General features: G+C 45.1%; 1 protein-coding gene across 6 annotated transcripts in view; it reads right to left on the reverse strand.

Annotated features, from left to right (window-relative positions):
* DIP2C (DIP2 acetate--CoA ligase C (putative)) overlaps positions 1-16,086 on the reverse strand; it is a 343,900-nt gene that overhangs the window by 154,650 nt on the left and 173,164 nt on the right. For all 6 annotated transcript variants that reach the window (XM_088802036.1, XM_088802038.1, XM_088802041.1 and 3 more), the window contains one exon: positions 10,296-10,406. In XM_088802036.1, the coding sequence (XP_088658162.1) occupies positions 10,296-10,406 (111 nt within the window). The remainder of the gene's footprint in view (positions 1-10,295; positions 10,407-16,086) is intronic.

Raw genomic sequence — 16,086 nt, forward strand, 5'->3', positions numbered from 1 at the left:
AACGAATGCAAGGACACAGGTGGGTGAGTCTGCGGCACACCGTCAGGAGAGGTCTCGACAAGAGGAGACATGCAGCTGAGCCTCCAGACACACGCACACTCCTTCCCACCTCCAATCGGTTTTCCTCTCTTTTTATACCCCTGGTAGCTGCACAGGCACACAGCCTCGCACAGGGTCACTGCCTGGTCTTTGGCCTTGAACTGTTGCTGACAAATAATGAATAATGTCACTGTTCAACCAGTAAATGAATATGGATCAAATGTCCCCTGTGCCAGGCTCTGCTCTAGGCATAAATTATTTCTCCTTTCTTTTTCACCATAAACTCGTCCCATGTTTAACTAATACTTTTAACTCATGCTTCTGTCCTTCATGAGTGATACAGAGGATAGCATTTTATAACAGCTATAAACTAAGTACACCGGAAGTGCACCAACAGTGCATTAGAAAAACAAAGACCAGGGGTTTTGTCCACCCGTGCAGTGAGGGCTGAGAGACTCAAGTGGTGTGAGAGGGAAACTACACGAGTCATTACGTGAAAAGCACCCACCATATGTCGGGTACAAAGCCGACAGGACAGTCACCTTAGCAACATCTCATCAGCATTAGCGTTGTGACCACGTAGAAGCAACGTCAGGCTTTGCTGTGTGTTTTGGAGGCCATATTAAGGGGTAGTTGCCAGCAGTTGCTACTGCTCTCTGTTTTCTAGAATTTCACACAGATGGAGTTGTGTGAAAGTCATCTGTCAAGCCCCTTTCTTGTTAGCATGACGCCTGGAGACTAACCGTGGCACGCCTGCAGCTGTCCCTTTCTCTTCTCTGCACCTCGCCTGTCCAGGCCCTTTGCTCATCCACACCAGCTGCACAGTCGGCCTAAGCGCCATCATGGGGCTGCGGACGCTTTCATTACGACTGAATATAGCTTAGGAGAGCCGCGTCTCTACAGGGCCACGATACTCTGTCCATTACCACAGTGTACCAATCATTTCGGCCTTCTTTAATATAAAATTTTATAGTTTTCACCATAAAAGTCTTGCACGTCTTTTGTTTAAATTTTCATTAGGTTCTTTATAAAGTTTTTGTTGCTACTGACTTTTTAAAATTATATCCTTGCATTTGTTGCTAGGGTATAGAAATGATTGATTTTTATTCAGATTATATTGAGCAATTATACTAATCCCTCATTTTTTCTAATAATCTGTGGATTATTTGGGGGTTTCCATGTAGATAATTATCCTGTAATTTTATTTTCTCAGACTATCCTGGTCTATTGTTGACAGAGGCCTCTGTCCTGGAATGTATTGGGAAGGACACCTTTTTTTCTTTCCATTCTCTGAAATTATTGTATAGAATCACACTGGTTAATTTCTAGAAAGTTCAGTATAACTTAAATATAAAACCTTCTGACTCTGGTGTGTTCTTTTTTTTTTTTTTTCCCTAAGGAGGGCTCAGCCCATGTGGGGATCGAACTGGCAACCATGGTGTTATCAGCACCAGGCTCTTACCAACTGCGCGAACCAGCGACCCCTGGTGTATTCTTTATGTTTTCATGAAGTCCAACTTATCAATTTTTTCTTTCATGGATTGTGCTTTTGGTGTTCTATCTAAAAGGTCTACGCCAAACCCAAGGTCACCTAGGTTTTCTCCTATATTATCTCCTGAAAATTTATATAGATTGTTTTACATTTAGGTCTGTGATCCATTTTGAGATAATTTTTGTGAGAGATGTAATATGTGGGTTTAGGTTCATTTTTTTGTCATGTGAATGTCCAATTGTTCTGGTGCTATGTGTTCAAAAGACTCATTTTTCCACTGAATTGCCTTCCTTTGTCAAACATCAGTTGACTATATTTATATGGGTCTATTTCAGGGCTCATATGACCCATTATCTATATGTCTATTCTTTCACCAATACCCCACTGTCCTATTTCTAGTTTTATAGCAGGTCCTGAAGTTGAGTAGTGTCTGTCTTTCGACTTTGTTCTTCTTCTGTATCATGTTGGCTATTTTGGATCTTCTATCTTTCCATATAAACTCTAAAATCAGTGTGTTGATATTCACACAGTAACGTGGGGATTTTGGCTGGGTTGCATTGAATCTATAGATCAAATTGGAAAGAACTGACATCTTGATGATATTGAGTCTTCTTATCCACATACATGGAATCTCTCTCCATGTATTTAGATCTTACGATTGCCTTCATCACTTTTATAGTTTTCCTAATATAGACCTTGTACATTTTTTTTAGAGCTCTACCTAAGTATTTCAAGTTTTGGTGGTAATGTAAATGACACTGTTTTTAAGTTCAAGTTTCATTTGTTTGTTGCTGGTATATAAGAAAGTGACTGGTTTCGGGATATTACCCTTGCTATGTAACCATTTATTAGTTTCAGATTTTTTTCTTCAATCATTGTGATTTTTTACATACATAATCATGTCATCTGTGAATAAAGACAGTTTTGTTTCTCCCTTCCCGATCTGTATACTTTGTTTCCTTTTCTTGTCCTATTGCGTAGCTGGGACTTGCAGTATAACACTGAAGAGTAGCAGGGAGAGGAGACATCCTGGCCATGCTTCTGACCTTAGTGGGAAGTCATTTAGTTTCTCACCACTAAGGAGGATATTAACTGTAGGCTTTTTTCCTTAGATGTTCTTTATCAGTTTGAGGAAGTGCCCCTCTATTCCTAATTTGCTCAGAGTTCTTATCATGAATGAGGTTAGATTTTGTCTAATGCGTTTTCTGCGTCTATTGGTTTTTCTTTTCAGTTGATGTGATGAATTACATTCATTGATTTTCAAATGTTAAACCAGCCTTGCATATCTATCTAGAATAAATCCCACTTGGTAGTAGTGTATAATTATTTTTATCCATTGTTGGATTTGATTTGCTATTATTTTGAGGAATTCTATATTACCTAATATAAACATTTTTATATCTATGTTCAAGAGAGATACTAATGTGTGGTTTTCCTTTCTTGTGATGCCTTTGTCTCATTTTGGTATTAGGTTAATGCTGGCATCATACAATAAATTAGAAAGTATACCCTCTGTTTTTATCTACAGGAATAGAATATAAAAAATGGGTATTACTTCTTCCTTAGATATTTGGTAGAATTCACCAGTGAAGCCATCTGGTCCTGGTGATTTGTTTCGGAAGGTTATTAATTATTGATTAAATTTCTTTAATAGACATAAGCCTATTCAGATTGTCTATTTTCTCTTTGTTTTGGCAGACTGTGTCATTCAAGGAATTGGGTCCATTTCATCTAGGTTATCAAATCTGTAGGCATAGTTATTCACAGTATTCCTTTACTATTCTTTTATGGTCAGTGGGATCAGTAGTGATGATTGCCTTTTCATTTCTAATTTTAGTATATGTGCTGCTGAAGCGAGCACAGCCTTTTCATTTCTATATTAGTAATTTGTGTCTTCTCTATTTTTTTCTTAACCTGACTAGAAGTTTATCAATTATATTGATCTTCTCAAAGAAATAGCTTTGGCTTCTTTGATTTTCTCTATTGATTTCTGTGTTTTCAATTTCATTAGTTCTCCTCCAACTTTTGTTTCTTTTCTTCTCTGGATTTACTTTATTTTGCGTTTCCTAAGGTTGAAGCTTAGATTATTTATGTTAGATCTTTCTTCTTTTCTAATATATGCCTCTAAGCAATGCTTTTGCTGCAGCTCACAAATTTTGATCATTTGTATTTTCATTTTCTTTTTAATTCAAGATATTTTTTAAATTTCTCTATGACTTTTTATTTGATCCATGTGTTATTTAGGGTATTTTGTTTTATCTCCAAGTATTCTTTATGTAGATCTGACTATCTGACCTATCCACCTTCAGTCTATTGATGAGCCCATTCTTCATTTCTGTTACAGTGGTGTTTTTTTTTTTTATTTCCAGCATTGCCTTTAGAGTCTTTCTGAGAGTTTCTACTTTTCTGCTTACATTACCCATCCTCAATTTGGGGGCAACTGTTTGCCGAATAACCTCAGTTCTTTGATGGATCAAAGAAGGGTTGTTGATTTCCCATTTCTTAAGCTTTTCTCTTGTTATGGGGAAGGTTTCATGTTTTCACTACATGCTGGAGTAGAAACCTAGTCTTTATCTTCTATTCCATTTTATTCTCTTTATTATTTTTTTTCCTTTCTCCTTTCTGAGGAGTTATTCAATTTTCATTTTCCAATTTTTTAAGTTAAATCACTATTTCTTCAATTTCCAGGATCTCTGCTTACCTAATAAAAATATTTTAAGCTGTCAATTTCTTTCTAAGTACCATTTTGGTGCATCATACAAATTTTGATTAATCAGTTTTTAACCTTAAATACAACAGCCTCTTAACATGTCCCTGCTTTCATCCAGGAACCCACCCCAACTCGACCAATCTGCCCTATATGTTCCTGCTACACTGACATTTCTAAAATGCAAATCTGACTGTGTCATTTTCTGTTTAAGTAACTAGGCACAGGTATCCATCCAGATTGAGTTCATTTTTATTAGTTTTGGACAAGCAGACTTTACTGATCTGTGTTAACTGCATCTCCCACCTTCACCCCCACTCTTACACAAACTTGGTCCTAGAATAGCTTTGTGAAGAAGTTTGTACTGTGTTGGCAATTTCCACATCTGCACTGCCCTGTATAGTAGCCACCTGCCTTAAAATGTGGCTAGTGAAACACAGGAAAAGAAATTTAACTTTTATTTAATTTTAATTAATGTAAATTTAAAAGAAACCATGTGGACTTTGGCCTCCATGTTGGACAGTGCAGCTCTACATGGAGCAAGCCTGCCCTTCACAGGGACTCTTTAGTCGAGTGTGCAGTCTGACTTAGCACATTTTTCTCTCTTACTCTAATGTAACAAAATATGTTATTTCCTGATTTATACTAAAATAAATAAATTAACAAAAAATCGAGCTGTTCAGAGAACACAGGTCACAGAGTCACAGAGTTAGGAACCACATTAATATCAGTAAATTCAAGTTGAGTAGAGAAAGAACCACCTTCTCAATCTAGAAAATTAAACTTTAATGTCAAGGAAGAACCTACTATAGGGTAAATAAACTCTTTAGAAGCAAATGCAGTATTTTCTGTATTTTTGTCTCACCTTCAGGGCACAGCAGAGTACTCAGTACACAAACTTATTTGCACATTTGTTGAGTGAATGAATACTAGGATACAAGTCCGCAGTCTCAGAAACTGAACACTGCCACGAAGCAGATATTAAACTGTTGTCAACAGAAAATCAGTCTCAGGGTGGGTTCAGTTGTAGAAGTTTCTAGTCCATATTATCTCTTAATTAAAAAATAAAAATAAAAAATTACATTTTTACAAGTCTCATAGCAATGGTTCTCGAACTCTTTGACCCAAAGAATGCTTTACACTGTTAAAAATTGTTGAAAACCCTTAAAAGTGTTTGCTTATGGGAGTACTACTTTGACGTTTACTGTATTAGAAAGTAAATTTTAAAACTTTTAAAATACAAGACTTCACAATCACAGATTCCACTGGATATCAGAACCATAACATCACCACATGTCTGGCAGCCTCTGGAAAAATCGATTGTACATTCATGAAAAAACAAGAGCAAAAAAGGCAATAACATGTTGGTGTTATTAGAAAGATAGTCTGACGTCTCCGACATCCCTGCTAGGGTCTGGGGACCCCCAGTACCTTTGTATTCGCCGTCCTAGAGGAAGACAGGGCTCCATGACTCTCTCCCTGGAATGCACTGGGGGCAGAGAGGTGGGGGAGTCAGGGCAGCTGACCCCTAAGAGGCAGCTGCCTTGTCTACGCGCACATGCGAAGTATGAGGTGTGGTTTTTTAAACTGTTTCTAAGCTCTTAAAAAGACCCAAAAAAAAAAAAAAATCATTTAGAAACACATTAGGAGACAGTGAGCTGCATTTTAGGTTTAATATTATTTTTTGTCATAATCAGTCTTGGTAGGAATGAAAAACAACACGTATCTCAAAGTTTTCTTTTCTAGGATTTTTGGTTGGGGAAAAGGGCTGTTTAAAAATAGCTAAAAATTTTTACGCTCTAATTTAGTCTTTATCAAGTAAAAGTAATAAAGCACCTGATGTAGAATTTGACATTTTCTAGGTACTCAGCAGATGCCTGTTCATCATTCATTCACTTTCCAAATTAAATTTGTTTCCAAAGAAAGTTAAAGAGGGGAGTTGCACACTATTATCAAGAGTTCTAGCAGGAGTTCATAACAATGTACGGCCATGGATTTAAAATGAAATAGAAAAATATGGCCAGGAGAGATCAAATGTGAGACGATATGGCTGACGAGACTGACAGTTAATTAGTGAATTATCTAAGAGATAACAGAATTACTTCTTGGCTGGTATAATTTGGTCATTGAAGCAACCAAAGGAACTCTACATCAAGTTTAGTGGTCAAAGAAATTTAGAAAGCAAAATTTCCTGAGGGTCACAAAACTTTTTCTTGTGACTGTCTTAACGTCCATGCTGGATGAGAAAATAAACCAGAAAATCCTGAAATATGGACACTGGCAGTAGACAGAGATCAGGTGAGTTCATACTGCACTTTTAAAAACGATATAGAGGATAACCTCTAAGAGAAAGTACCTTCTATCAGTGACACGTCTAGTCAGGACGCTCATGACCGATGATTTGAACAACAGGAGATAGCAGAGGGTAAAGCAGTAGGGGGGTCTCCTCATCTCTCCTTCAGGGGCTGCCATGATATATGGGAGGGCGGGGGATTGAAGGGCAAGACTGTGGAGAAACGCCAGCCAGACCACACACATGGCGGGCCATTCTGGGACATGAGTCTACCTCTGATGGGAGCAGAGGAGTGTCACCAGCTGACATAAGCTCCGTGCTCTGAGCTCAGCCGCCTCAGAGACCAGCTGCACAGTGACATCTATCATGTGCACGTTATGGCCTCCGGTTCAGTGGACTATGAATGCAGGGTGGTGTGTGTGGGGGGGTCTTGTTTCCTCTGCAGCTCTCTAGCACCCAGCACCTGGGGAAGCAGGCTTCATGGCACTCCTGGGCGCTGGCCACTGGAGGGCTACAACAGTCTCTGAGCTACAGAGAAGGCTGAACTCAATGACTGGCGGGGGCGACCAAGTGAGAGGAAACCAAAGCTGTGAGGAAGCCGGCAGGGTGCCCGGACAGGTTCCCCCAGAAAGGAAGCCACAAGGCCAGGGCTGTTGGAACGCTCCACTGCGTCCCCTGGGGAGGCGGAGCTCTAGCGGGGAAGGGCTCGCGGACTTCAGCTTTGTTCACAAGCCCCCACCTCACAGTGGTGAGGGTGAGGAATAGACAGTGATTGTAAAGTAGGGCTGGGCCCAGAAGGGTCTACTTTCCTTCCTGGAGGGCCACGCTGGCTGGTCACAAGGAGCCCTGAAGCTGTCCTCCTTTGTCCTCCTTAGCCCCCACCTCCCCGGCACCCGGCTCGCCCACATCTTCCCCTCTGCCCTCTAAGGTCGGAGGTGATGTGCACAGGTGAGTGAGATGTACCTGAGGTCGAGAGATCATCATCCTACTGTGTCAGCCTCTCTCAGATTTTTACTGTCTGACCACTGTCCCACTCATCCCCTAAAATAACAAAGAGGATTTGCAAAACACGTGCCCCTTATCAAAGGCCATATAAACATCGGGGCTTACCATGCCCCACCCATCATTAGGAAAGACAGATAATGTTGGAAATAGACTGTGATGGGTTGAATTTCCCATCTCTCTGACACAGAGAGCTGTAGGTTAGACACGGACCCAAGACCCAATCTGCATGCTGAGAAGTCAGATGACAGGGCCAGACACAGCCAGGCTGGCGAGCTGTTGGTGAGCAACTCCCCGCAGGATCATTACAATCACATTCCTGCCTGAACTTGACTTTTCTCATCTGTACAATGGAAATAAGGAAGCGTGACTAGTTTCTTTCTTTGTTTTTTTTAAGTGTTTTTTTGGGGGGTTTTTTTGGTGTTGTTTTTTTTTTAGGACTGATTTTTTTTTTTTTTTAAGATTTTAGTGGGGAAGGGGAACAGGACTTTATTGGGGAACAGTGTGTACTTCCACTTTTTTCCAAGTCAAGTTGTTGTCCTTTCAGTCTTAGTTGTGGAGGGTGCAGCTCAGCTCCAGGTCCAGTTGCCGTTTCTAGTTGCAGGAGGCGCAGCCTACCATCCCTTCTGGGAGTCGAACCGGCAACCTTGTGGTTGAGAGCCTGCACTCCAATCAACTGAGCCATCTGGAAGCTCAGCAGCAGTTCAGCTCAAGGTGCCATGTTCAATCTTAGTTGCAGGGGGCGGAGCCCATTATCCTTTGCAGGACTCGAGGAGTTGAACTGGCAACCTTGTGGTTGAGAGCCCACTGGCCCATGTGGGAATCGAACCAGCAGCCTTCGGAGTTAGGAGCACGGGGCTCCAACCGCCTGAGCCACCGGGCTAGCCCAGTGACTAGTTTCTTTAGGACTAAAGAGACTGATGATAGCAAACATATGTCTGCGTTGTCTTGTGTGTGTGTCTACACATGTCGGCATGTGTGTCTTGTGTCTGTGTGTATCTTCTATGTGTTTACACGTGCGCCTATGTGTGTGTCTTCCATGTGTATCTACACATGTGTACGTGTCTTCTGTTTGTGTCTAAAGATATGTCTACATGTGTCTTGTGCATCTACTTGTGTGTCTACGTGTGGGTCTATGTGGGTCTATGTGTGTATCTACATGTCTGTCTATGTGTGTATGTGTGTACGTGTACATCTATAAAATAATAGCACAGTATCAAGACAAAGGAGTTCATGGAAGCATTTCACAGTAAGCCGACAGCACACAAGTGCAGGCCGCCACTTTGCTAATATTACCGAAAAGGGGCCTCTGAGATACCTGAAGGAATTAGACTCTTGATATGTGCTGGGTGTTGAAATACTTCTGAAACACTTAAGGCAGATTTGGAAACAAGCCCCTGCTTTTGCTGCGTCAGGCATCAAGCCCGCCTGAGAGGGGAAGTACACAGGAAGACAGTGTGAGGCTGCACCTGGCCTTTCCCTGTGTCCCGAGTCCCTTCTCGGCATGAGCACATGCTGGCTCCTGATGCCGTACAACCTGACTTTCCCCTTCTTTCCCCCAGAAAGGAGAGGAGCCCGGAGGTCAGGCAGACAGCTCCTTAGGGCACACGGTGGCATTTATCTTGTAAGTAAGTCCCTGTTAGTGGGAAGATCCATGAAACGTGCACCCGCCCAGCTCTGTGTGAACTGGCTGAGCTACTTCCTTTCCTCAAGCCTGAGCTTCCACTTCACTGTTGCTAGTGAAACAGTAATAAGGGCTTCACCCACTTGTTAGAGAAACTGAGTGAGAGAATGTCTATGAAAGTACAAATGTTAGCGCTCAGATGGTTCCCATCAGCAACCCACACGCGTCCTGAATGGTGCCTGACAACAACGTAAGCAATGACACCCTTTTAACATCACAGTTAGGGAAGCAGAGAAAAGCAGGTTTAATCCAGATGTTGGGAAAAATCCCTTGAAAAGGAATTAAAATATCAACCACAGTACAAGTTTTCTGATGCTCAATTAATGAAATATATTCAAGCCAGCCAAGGCCAGGTGACGCTTACAATGAAACGGGATCACCAAGACAGCATCGTAAAGCACAGAGGCAACAATAAACAGAGAACATGCAGCATTTTAAGGATTTTGTTTCTGTTTTGAAAACTGTACTTGAAAGACAGAAGTCACTGAGGTTAAAAAGGAAGAAAAAAATCATAGTAGCCACCAAGATTGTAAAAAGTATAACCAAACTTGAACAGTGACACACAAAAGGAATGGGCAAAATGTGGCTCATGAGAAATTACTATTTTCTAAATTATCACGAACTTCTAAACAATGAACAACACTACCTTTAAAAATGTGAAAGTACAGACAATAGTTTAGTGGTTACCAGAGGATAAGGGGGGTGAGGGGTGGGAAACGAGGGTAAGGGGGATCAAATATATGGTGATGGAAGGAGAACTGACTCTGGGTGGTGAACACACAATGGGATTTATAGATGATGTAATACAGAATTGTACACCTGAAATCTATGTAATTTTACTAACAATTGTCACCCCAATAAACTTAAAAAAATATGCAAATAGTTACCATTTACTGAATTATATGTGAGCCCTACAGAGAATGTCTGTGGCACAGGACAGCACCACCATGAGTCACACACCCAAGCAGGACACTCACGCATGCAGCTGCTGCAGACACATGCCCACTCGTCCGTGCCTCCACTGCCAACGCTACTGACCAGGGTGTTCGTGACCCCACGTCCACATCTGGTGCCTTACCTGACCGGTAGCGCTCATCTCGTGACCCTGAGGATCTCCGGCGGTGGTAGCGAGAGGCGGAGGATGGAGTAATGGGCGCCCGGCGCTCTGGTGGCAATGCTTGGTCCACCCCTGGGTTAAGGAAAATGGCAAAGTGAGGTGAGGCTTTACTTGGCAGCTGGAGTTAAGCTACTTTGTGGGGCAAATCACCTGGCAGAATGTAGTTCTGACTCACTGAGCCCACAGCCCAGGACAGCTCGCCCAGAGTGGGCATGGGGGCAGGGCGTCAGGGAAGATGAGCAGGAGAGGGACATGCATCCTGGCAGGGCAGACCCATGCTCGATGCCACAGAAACAGCACAGGCTCCTGCGTGTCACAAATGTCTAAGTGTCCTGGGAAGAGGCACTAAGCCCTAAGCAGCCACGGAAACCACTGGGGTTTAAATGAAACGATGGGACCCAAAGCTCAGAACCACGTTATGATCTTCTTTATCTAATAAACATATATAAAGCGTTAAAAATACCTGAGAAAAATGAAACTACATTTATCCACAGTAACTTTAAAATAAATCCCATAGTTTAACAATATAAGTCGGTCAGCACAAACTTTGTTCATTCAAAATTTCTAACTCTCTGGAATCTTACCATGTCTGAAGCTCAACAATCGAACACACCGTATTTCTATATGGCATTGACAAGTTTACAACACAGGTTTTAAAAAGAAAGGAATCTGACAAAAGGAGAATGGCTTCAACAGGTCACTAGGAGCTGGCCATTAAAGGAACTAAAATATTACTGTGCACATTCAACCATTGATTTTCATCTGACCTCCCTGGAAATGGAATGCGAGGTAGCTTAACGGCACTTCTCACAGGAAAAGGCTGCCAGTCCAATATGCGACTCCAAAGTCACCCCAGGAGGGCCTGGAGGGTCTTTCTTGTGGTCAACCCTGAGCACCTAACTGAATGCTGCAGCTGGAATGGGTGTCTTCTTGGCAACGCTGCCACACAAATGGTCAGTAAAACCTGTAATTAGAGCTCAGAGTTCAGCACTGCTGAGGTCTCACCCTCACACTGTGAGGAAGAGCTAGAAGCCATAGGCGACCAGAGTGTCTGTGACAAACACAGGCTGAGAGGCTCCTGGGGACATGAGCTATCCCGAGGGAGGACAGTAACTGTCCAGAATCACGTGAAGCCGGGGGACAAAAATTAACTCTGCTCAGGTGACATGGCTCCTTTCCCACTAGGGGGTCGAGCCCCAACTGGCTGCACAGCCCACAGACACTGCAAGGAAAAGCTCCAGGACGGCGTCGTGCCCTTGAGATGACCTGTGACCCTGGGCCTCAGTTTCCCACCTTTAGACAGAACTGATAGGAACAGCCACCACTTGATCACGCTGGTGTAACCACTTTATGTTTGTGTTGCACTTAGTAACGTAATCATATGAGGCAACTGCTGGGGCTTCTGTCACCTCACAGATGAGGAAACAGGCCCAGAACCAGGATTACAACGCAAGTCAGCACCATTCTCATTCACTCGGAACTCCCTTTCTTTTGTGATGGGTGTCCCCTCCCTGCACTTCCATGTACCCTGTTGTCACTTAGAGTGCTCTGGTGGCCTCAGTGTCCTGTCCCCAGGAGGCCTGGTCCCCGAGGCGGAGGCTGTGTCCTGCCCGGTGACATACACTGGTGCAATACCATGTTTCCCCGCAAATAAGACCTAGCCAGACGATCAGCTCTAATGCGTCTTTTAGAGCAAAAATTAATATACTGGGTCTTATATTATAGTAAAACAAGACCGGGTGCATGGCAGCTGTGTTACATGGACAAAAGCGAGCTGGTACCTCGAAGCTGCAAAGAAGTGTTTTTGAGACCTTACACAGAACCATTCATTCACCAGCAATCTTATAAGATGGAAACTGCTACAACTTCAGGTTGTTGCCCAGGATGTAGTCAAAGCAGGTGACAGCTGCCACCTGGCACAAGTGCATCCACCAGACCCTCACTGGGAGACGGGCAACATGAGGTGACATGGCTCCTATCGTCTCCCCCCGCCGCGCTGCACCTGGCCCACAGGATGGGCCCAGGGGACATTTCTGAACCAGTAAACGACACGGTCAAAGCCATGCAGGGGCTGGAACGCTTCAATCTGAATATGATGTCGGTGACGTGTTTGCTTTTCTCTAGAACTGCAAAGCGACTGGGAAAATGCTCCGTATCTGAGGACGAGAACCAAGGTGCATACAATGAAGAGGACACGAGAGCACAGCACAGGGTGGCTAAGTCACAGCCACCTTCCGTGAGCTGCCACTTCCCGGGTGGCCACCTCCCATAAGTCTCTCTTCCCACCCTCCACTTTATCCTCAAGGTCAGAAGGCCTAGTGCTGGGCCTGCCTGGGACCTCAGACAGAGGCCACCTCCTGCCCCCACCCGCCCCCAGGACCCCACAGTCTGTCCCCATTCTGACCAGCAGGGCTCACCCAGTCCAAGTACTACATCCTGGTGGCAGAAAACAGAGCTCAGACTCCCCCCCCACCCCCCAAACCTCACCACCCCTGCCCAGCCACATCTGCCACTCGAGCCCCAGGGGCCCAGCAATCAGAGGTAGTCGCTGTCTGTCATTCTGTCCTGCTCTTCACCTTCAGATGTGAAACCTCATTCAAGTCCAAAGGGAGAGACAGGGCAGAGAAACTGGCCATTTCTATCAGACCTTCAATTACTTACTTCTATCATGTGACACAGAGGAGCCCCAAAGACAATTCCCACCAAAGACAATTCCTAACGACGTAGCTGGGCCCTGAAACAGCCACATGGTCACTTCACTAATTATGGGAAATCAGACACTGGAAGTCACTTGACCCCCCCAGTGTCCTAAGGACATGGGGACAGTGCCGAGCACAGGTCAGACCTGCAGCACAGACATGAGGCTATTTTACAAAGAGAAACTCAGAGCATGAGGGACCTGGAAATTCAGGTTCCCGGCACCGTTTTAAGGAAGTTGTGGGGTAGGTGGGGGACGACGTCAACGAGAATGCGTGTGGGACTCTTTTAACACTAGGAGTTCTGTTCTTACGAACTGTGAAACTGGACGCACTGCGCGGGCTCTGAGTCCAGGCCCACCCGCTGTGGGTCACGCGGGAGCACCTCCAGTCAAGCCTCTCCTGCTTGTCCCCCTGCGTCCGGCATCCATTGGGCCCCCACGGGTCCTGGGCTGTAGAACTTGGTGAAGCCACCAAGGATTTTCCTTCATTTCAATTCCGTGCAAAGCACTTCTGAGTCCTGTGCCCCGACCGCAGTCCACATCAGCACTGACTCCCATGCAGGCGCCATTGCGGAATCTGCCAGAAGCAGACAGGACGGCTGCTGAGTGTGTGGGTCAGACAACTACATCTGCTGGTCCTGGCTCAGGTGGCGACCCCATGAAGTACACAGACATTTTGTCGCAGGTAAGGTCGACCCCACGTGTACTGGCCTGAGTCTTCATTACTGGTTTCTAGCTCCTCCTTCATCGTCATAAATTCTCGCTGTACATCAGTACAAATTTGCTAAGCGTTTCCTATTAAAATATTTCAGTTTGATTAGGGACTCATGACGGGAATGCAGAAAAGACACGGAGCTTGAGGGACTTTGACAGGCAGCTCGGGACGCCGGTCTTCCCTTGTCAGAAGGCAGTGAGGGCACGTGGTCGGCAGCGGCACATCAGGTTGGGCACTCTCATTGCTCCTCATGGACAAGAGCCACATCGGAAGCCATTCTGACAGTCCATGGTGACGCCTGACGACCCCCATGGCCAACTCTGCCAAAACTCCAGGGGCCTCACGTAGAGCAGCCAGGCTGTGGACCCCAGAACCACTGACATCTGGGGGAGGAACCTGAGCTTTAAAGGGCACGGCGCAGGGGTGGGGCAAGACACTCCCGTAGGAGTCCAGGAGCTGAAGCAAGGCCAGGCCCCCTGTGTGAGCCTCCAACAGGAGCAGACGTGCGCACAGAAAGTCACCCTGACCAGGGGGCCCTCCTTGGAGGCCAGCCCCGTGGACCCCGCAGCCGATTCCCAGGGGACAGAAGGACAGAGACAGACTTGCTCTCCGGTGACCCGAGACACAGCCCTGAGAGCCTCACAACCAGTGGCCATGGCAAACCCTCGTAACTGAGCCCAAGCCGTGGCTATGCAAGAGAAACCAAGTGGCTCAAGGGAGGCTGGGTCTGCACAACCGCCGAGGAGCATGCTGGCCAGTGGTACAGAAGCCACATCTGCATGCACGCTGGGAGGAACACACGTGATGTCCGCAAAGGTTCACGCCTGGGGGAACGCTGGGGTTCCCCTGCTTCTTGTCACGGCCTGTCCTGAGAGCAGCAAACACGCGCTGGAAAATATTCACATGATGCTGATGCTCCTGAAGAGGGTGCATTTGAATTTCTTTTTACAAGTTTTGTCAGATTTACAGATTAATGAAAGATAATTTTGAAGGACGCACTACACAGCCAAAAGCAGCAAGGGAATAAGCACTGAGTAAGTGTTTCTGAATACATCTTCTCCTTGACCATAATTTCCAGTGCACTCTTTGTGATCCTTTCCTTCATTAAATATGTAATTTTCACTTTTCTTTGTAGCTTCTGGGACACTTTTGCTCGCGTAGATTTACGCAAGAATTCAACACTACACTGACTGAAGACAGTGTATCTTTCAGGGGAAACCAAGTCACACCACATATTCTGTGACAGTCACTCACTTCTGAGCAGGGACAAAAATCAGGAAACGTGCCCCAAGCATCTTCTCGGGGACCTGTGACTCAAGCCATTGGTTTCTGCTGATCGCACCAAGCTGCTCTAACTCACAACAGTGTGTCCCAAACAACACCTGAGAAATATTTCTAGAATGCTTTCTGGAGAAGTCTTAGAACTTTCTGATAAATAAAAATAACGTAAAAACAAAAAGTTCCCTCAAAACACAAATCCCTGATAAGAAAGTGTGAGGCAGGATAAGAGCGGCTGAAAAAGAACAAAGGTGTTTTGCACAAACACCCTCTACCAAAAGAATTACTTCTGAGCCCGAGCTGGTCAAGAAGGAATTCTCGGTCTAAAAGCAAATGTTCGCCTCACTGCTTCACAGAGACCAGGTTTCGTAAGAGAAGCCGGTCTCGCTGCAATGCCTCAGAAATACAGGTTAGCAGTAACAGTGTGCAACTCACTGCACTGCCTTCCCAGCAGGAAGGGATGGCTCATGGAGGCGACAGAGCAGCGCCCCCAAGCAAGTCCCTCGTCCTCATTTCACCAGGTGCGTGGGGCTTTAACTGTGAAAAGGGCCTCACAGCTAACGCCCAACTCTGTCACCCACTCACCAACCCTCCGTTCTTCCTGCAAGGACACTCATTGTACCCGTCAGCACGTGACCTAGGGGACCAACAGAAGCCACACAGGGCAGCCAGGCTGGGAACCTCTTCTGAAATCCTGGGGCCCAGCTGTAACATTGTAGCTTGCCTATAATTTGTGGATGACACTCAAAACAGTGCCCTTCAGGGGGCGGCTGGATTCCCACATAGGACAGTGAGCTGTGCCCTCCACAACTGAATTGAAGACAACGAGCTGCCGCTGAGCTGCCGGAGGGCAGCTGGCTGGCTCAGTTGGTTAGAGTGCGAGCTCTCAACAACAAGGTTGCCAGTTCAATTCCTACAAGGGATGGTGAGCTGTGCCCCCCCCTCCCCCGGCAGCTAAGATTGAAAACGGCGACTGGACTTGGAGCTGAGCTGCACCCTCCACAACTAGACTGAAGGACAACGACTTGGAGCTGATGGGCCCTGGAGAAACACACTGTTCT

Source organism: Rhinolophus sinicus, chromosome 1, assembly GCF_057876585.1.
Source record: "Rhinolophus sinicus isolate RSI-liver-muscle chromosome 1, RSI-T2T, whole genome shotgun sequence".
Classification (NCBI taxonomy): domain Eukaryota; kingdom Metazoa; phylum Chordata; class Mammalia; order Chiroptera; family Rhinolophidae; genus Rhinolophus; species Rhinolophus sinicus.